The 6,493-nt window shown below is 34.8% G+C and overlaps 1 protein-coding gene across 4 annotated transcripts in view; it reads right to left on the reverse strand.

Moving 5' to 3' along the window:
- LOC108738044 (synaptotagmin 1) overlaps window positions 1-6,493 on the reverse strand; it is a 47,004-nt gene that overhangs the window by 24,648 nt on the left and 15,863 nt on the right. For all 4 annotated transcript variants that reach the window (XM_025976147.1, XM_025976146.1, XM_025976145.1 and 1 more), the window contains 2 exons: window positions 1,222-1,416; window positions 962-1,138 (listed from right to left, as the gene is read on the reverse strand). In XM_025976147.1, coding sequence (XP_025831932.1) covers window positions 962-1,138; window positions 1,222-1,416 — 372 coding nt within the window. The remainder of the gene's footprint in view (window positions 1-961; window positions 1,139-1,221; window positions 1,417-6,493) is intronic.

Raw genomic sequence — 6,493 nt, forward strand, 5'->3', positions numbered from 1 at the left:
ATACAAATTTAACGGAATTCTCTAAACTGAATTGACGAATGGATAACGCCCAGCTATGATAGGTAATTTTTATAATACGATAAAACTTTATATTTAATTTGTTTTTAATTTCGAAATGATTTGTTAATTTTATTATTATTTCTCTATAATTTTTTAATGTACAATTTTATGACTAAAAATTATATTTGTTAATGCAGTTTTTCTTGAATGGGATTCTGAAATAAACCGTAAACTGATGGTCAAAAAAAAGTGAGACATTCGAAAGTAACATTGAAATTTGAAAACTAAGTAACATAAAACTGCATTATCGATTCAAAATGTGTGTTTTTATGAAATTCTTAAAAAATATTAGTAGTCAAGAAGAAAATTAATATAACTATAAGAATTATTAAATTTCAACAGGAAACATTGTTAAAAACAAAAGCCTTGCAACCCGTGAATATAAAAGATATTTTATTTTTAAATTTTAATACTGCTGATTTTATTTATTTGTATTTCATTAAGAAGGTACAAAAAGGAGGAACGGTTGGTGTTGGCTTTATGGAATTTAAAAACCAGTTCTACCATTTGTAAAGGTTAGCAAATTGTAATGAAAGGTTAATCAGTTCTTCTCAATGTTATATCATATATAAATATTTTTAAGTTTTATTTGAGTTAAATGTTCCGAAATATCTGAGAAAAACTTTCAAATTCCATAATTATGTTAAAAACCAACTTGACTTTAGATAAATGCTTGATTTAATGTAAATATATCGATAAATGGGATAATGCTGATAGTCAAATATATGAATGAATAGCGTAATTGTCAACTTTGTGCACATTATTAATTACCGTTAGTACAGCGTCATGACCTATTAGACGCCTACAATCTTCTTCTGTTTTGCTCGGAGCAAAGACCAGACTATTTGATAAAATGGGAAGGAAAAAATAAATGAAATAATAGGTTCTAATATTATATCACCTGGCCTCCTTCGCCCTCGACACTTTGCAGTTCTCTCCATTCCTCGATAGTTTGGGCTAAATCGATTTGACAAAGGGGCACTTTCACCTCTCCTATCTGATCGTGCTTTGAGAAACGGTCGAAATCGAAAATGGCGAAGACAAGAGTTTTGTTCATTGCATCTGCATACGGAATATTCTGAGGAATACAGCAATAAATCATTGTCTGTCCTATCTGGTTGACGAAGTTGAAATTGTTTGGATAAAATAAACTTCATTTACCTTGAACACGAAAGTTTCATTGAATACGGGATTCAAAGTTTTTCTGTGAACTTTAGTTTCGAATTTCTTTTTCTTGTCCGGAAGAAGGTAGACTTTGACGTAAGGATCCGATGTTCCGCCCATGTCTAGCGCCGGCAATTCTTCGGCTTGTATAACAGTAACAGAAAGGCTGTTTTGATTGAAGTCATATTCGAGCTGAAACGAACGTATAGTATATGTACGATGTATCTACGGAAATTATTTTAATAATTATTTTTGTTTAATTCCTAAAGAAATATCTAATTAGCATAGTGAACGCCATCTATAGATTTGTCATTAATTGCGGGATTTAATACTGTTTGTCAACTATTGGCAGGTACACTTAACATAATATCAAGTTAAAACAATTAAATATAAACTATACTGACTACCATAAACTTTTTATTTTGTTTGGGTGTGTACTACGTTCTAGGGAAAAATATGAAAATCACGTAGTGACTAGTACACATAACTTCATTTCACTTCACTTCACTCTTTTTATTATTGGTTCTGTATATTTACTGGTATGCAAGGGAAGAAAAAGTAGGGAAAGAGCGAATATAAAGATAGGAGACGAAAGATTAGAAGAAGGGTCTGATTTTAGGTATCTAGGAAGTTAGATATGTCAGGACGGAAGGAGTGCTAGGGACATAAAGCAGAGGATAGCGTAGGGTCGAGTCGCCTTCAATAAAAAGAAGTCACTTCTGTGCTCGCAAATGATTAATTTAGAAATTCGAAAAAGATTGTTAAAGGTGTATGTTTGGAGCGCGGCGCTGTACGGGTGCGATACATGGACGGTGGTCGCGGCGAAAAAAAAAAGGTTAGAAGCATTCGAAATGTAATGTTTCAGTCCAAAGATGAGGATACGGTGGATAGAGAAGCTTAGAGATTAAGAGGTATTAGAAAGAATAGGAGAATAGAGGACTCTATGGAAGCCAATAAGAAATATGCGAGATAGGTTGGTAGGACACCTACTCAGGCATGAAGGTCTGGTCAGAGACATATTAGAGGCAGAAACAGGAGTTAAGAGGAGAAGAGGTAGACCTAGATTAGATTACTGTTACAAATAGTTAAGAATGTGGGTTGTTCTAGTTTTAGGGAAATGCGAAGATTAGCTCAGGATAGGAAAGAGTGCAGGTGAGTCTCCAACCAGTTTTAGGACTGACGACCTTATAATGATAATATTTATTGGTATCATTATTAAATTTCATTTAAAAACACCCTGTAAAATATAGGTGGTCACTCAATTATTGATTGCTTATTTTTTGACATATAAAGCTGTATTAATAAGATTATTTTAACAAGAAATGATTGGAGGGAGTCGTTTTCGACTACGCGGACTATCGGTCGTGAATTTCACATTCTTAATTTTAGGGAATTGTAGGAATTGCATTTTGGGTAGGTATTTAGGTATCACTGAGCACTCGCTTCGACAAGTTGAAATTATTTTGGATTTTGTCGAACATTTTCGAATTCCACAAAATGTATTAGTTTTCTACAGAGAACATTCACTGTTTGTGGTAATTAATCAAACTCTGTCTAATGACAGCAGGTAGAGTTGATCTGTATTCTGTCGGAATTGTCTACGGCGTGCTGACGAGATCCAGTAAGATCGATATCGCAATCCACGTCTGACTGTTCTGGCAGATCACTTGACCAAGAACTTTAAACTTTACTGAGCGGGCTTGATTCGTCCACCTCTTATGTCGGCATTAGGTATTAACGCAAGGCAAACTCAGCGTTGATAATAAAGGTGGGCGAAGCAATGTCTCGGTAAACTATATTGTGATAAATTGCAATGAGTCTTTCTATTTTCATTAAATTTTCTAAATTTAATCACAATCTTCCGAAACTCATGACTGAGTTAAGAAGAATTTACTGCTCGTTTAGTAAAAATCGTAAAGATTATATTATACACTATCCGACAAATGGAAAGCAACTCCTATGGTAAAATCAATCAATTTTAAGGATGTACGAGGGTGGATTGATAAGTTTCCGGCCTAACCAAGAGATGACGCCACTAGGCCTACCTTGAGGTGACATTCTATAGTACCATCCTTGGATATCTTGTAGCTATAGTTTCAGCCCGATCTCCTTGCTAGTGTAGGTTTGACAGCACGCTGAACAAGACGCCTCTGTGGTTTTCGTAAAAATGGAAAAGCAGGAAAATCGTGCTGTCATCAAATACTTTTATTTGAAGGGGTTAACGCCGAAGGAAATTAAAAAAGAGATGGACTCAACACTGGGGACATCCTCCCCGTCATATTCAACCGTTAAGCAGTGGGTTTCCGAGTTTAAAAAGGGTCGTGTGAGCACCTCTGATGGGCCTCGCTCAGGACGCCCCGTTGAGGTCACAACTCCAGATATGATCGAAAAAATTCATCAAATAGTGCTGGGAGACCGCAGATTGAAAGTGCGTGAGATAGCTGAGACCTGTAAGATGTCATATGAACGTGTGCAACATATTTTGCACCAACATTTGCATATGGAAAAGCTCTGTGCAAGATGGGTGCCGCGTTTGCTAACAGTCGACCAAAAATTGATTCGAAAAAACATTTCTACCGCAAATTTGTCATTGTATAAGCGTAATCCAAGCGAATTTTTGCGTCGATTCGTAACCGTTGACGAAACGTGGGTCCACCACTACACTCCTGAAACCAAAGAACAGTCTAAACAGTGGATTGGACCAGGGGAACCAACTCCAAAGAAGGCAAAAACAATTTTTTCGGCGAACAAGGTTATGGCTACTGTTTTTTGGGATGCAAGAGGTATTATATACATTGATTACCTTGCAAAGGGTAATACTATCACTGGTCAATACTACGCAGACTTATTGCAACGTTTGAGCCACGAGGTGAAAATTAAACGACCTCATCTGGCGAAGAAAAAAATCTTGTTTCATCACGATAACGCACCAGCGCACACGTCAATCGTTGCGACGGCTAAAATCAACGATCTAAAGTTTGAATTGATGCCGCACCCTCCTTACTCTCCAGACCTAGCCCCGAGTGACTATTTTCTGTTCCCTAATCTCAAAAAATGGCTTGGCGGTAAGAGATTTGCGGACAATGAAGAAGTAATCGAAGCTGTAAATGGTTATTTTGAGGAGCTTGACGAATCAGTCTATAGAGATGGCATTAATAGACTGGAACACCGCTATGAGAAATGTATCAGCCTTGGAGGAGATTATGTTGAGAAATAAAAAAAAAAAATTTTTAAAAACCTTGTTTTTCTTGGTCAGGCCGGAAACTTATCAATCCACCCTCGTATAATCTAAACCTTTTAGGTTAAAGGATAACAGGAGGTTTTCATTATACGAAAATAAATTGTTTTCAAACGTCAATAAAATTAGGACGTAATAATTTACCTACATAAATAATACTCATCAATAACGCGGCAAAAGTAAAGCAACTTTTGAATTTTGTGTAAAAAGAAAAGTTTCAAAAAGAATATCTACACGCTAATTAAGTTTATTAGCTGTTTTGTTTTTGAATAATTAAATATGCCAACAGGTAAATCAATTTGTATGAAGTTAAAAATAATGATGGTGAAGATTTTTCTAGAAGTAATAGCTCTGACTGCCACTTCTAGGCAGTTTCTCTTACGTAAATATAGTAAATTCAAAATAATTTCACGTAACAATGAAAAAGGAAGGACATGTAAAAAAAAAATCAAATTCAGAAAGCCTACATCTTAGAAAAACAACTTTGATGGAGACGAGAATCAAAATAATTTCACAAAGAGATGTCAGGATGGAGGATAATTACTAAAACTCTTGAATTAGAAGTTAGTCTCAAGATTGTTCAGCGAATAACAGTTGAAGCGAAGACGTCCAGCCAAGACACCTTTGGTTTCTGAATGAAACCGTCGTGTCAGACTTGAATTTGCACGACGACATTTGAATTGAGCAATTCGAAATGGGAAAAAATTATTTAGCAATGAAACCTCACAAAAATTTTGGTTCTGACGGAATGAGTCGTTTTGGTTGCTTACATAGCCCAGGTAAATTAGACTTTCGAGAGGAAAAGTTAGGACTAGACCTGATTTTTACATTTGAATCAGTAAAAAACTACGTACATTAATAATGATATATAATTTTAATGATTGGATATGGTAGAAATACACTCCCTACAACTCTCTGTGAGTACAGATCATGCTATAGCATTTGATAGCGTTACGAAATTAATATTTTTTTTATTAACAAATTAATTGATGCTCACCTATTTATTCAATTGGGATAAAATTGTAGTATGATTAATAACTATAAAAAAGGCTTTCTTTCCCAAAAATTCAGTGAAATGGTAGCTGGATTTCTATCTTACAAGTGGACACGAAATCGTTTTTTCTCGATATTCATTAGAAATTTTATCACTTTGAAAAATCGAATCGTCTTATCCTTAACGAAAAAGTGTTAGTGATTTTAAATATATTAGAAAAAAGTTATAGAAGAGAAACATGGAAAAAACGATCTTAAATTGTTTATAAACCAAATTCCTCACACTTCTGAGCATAATTACAACTTTAGTAATGGTGTTAATTTACATGCAAGCTTTTCCAAAAAATGACGATTTTTCAGCTAATTCACCTGAACCAAAAAATTCTCCACCAACAATAAATTGTGTATTTTTATGGGGTTGCTATTTGTGGCATGTAGTAGGTTCCTTACATTTTATAGATGGAACCTACAATCGAATGGTATATAGAAACATACTCCATAACGTTATGTTCCCCTACGCTGAGTGTAAGATGTAATCCGAGAAGGCTGATACGAAGCATCATCTCTGGTCTTGTTCAGAAGTGGTTTCACAAAACAACGTTACAAAAAGTAACCCTATCGACAATCTGTGAGAAGAGGTTGAACGCCGAACTAGGATTACAAGATTCTCAAACAATTGATAAAATTATTAAGATTAGGACGAATTTGCCAATTATTATCACCCAAAATGCAATTTTAAAATTATTGTCAGAAAGGTTATAACTATAGGGTTGTTCGGAAAGTCATTTCGTTTTCTCCCGACAGAGGATTTAATTGTATTCTTTTGCACCCAACTTCACATTTAAGCCGTAGAATTTTTATATGCTTTGAGAGCTCATATAGCAAGGCTTGTGTGTGAAAAATTCCAATTAATTCTACGCAGTAGTTTTTGGTTGGTGCCCTTTTAAATATGGAGAGCGATAAGCAGCATTTTCGACATATCTTACTGTTTTACTACAGAAAGGGTAAAAATGCTGTTCAAGCCAGAAAGAAATTGAC

Source organism: Agrilus planipennis, unplaced genomic scaffold (assembly GCF_000699045.2).
Source record: "Agrilus planipennis isolate EAB-ADULT unplaced genomic scaffold, Apla_2.0 scaffold189, whole genome shotgun sequence".
Taxonomy (NCBI): Eukaryota; Metazoa; Arthropoda; class Insecta; order Coleoptera; family Buprestidae; genus Agrilus; species Agrilus planipennis.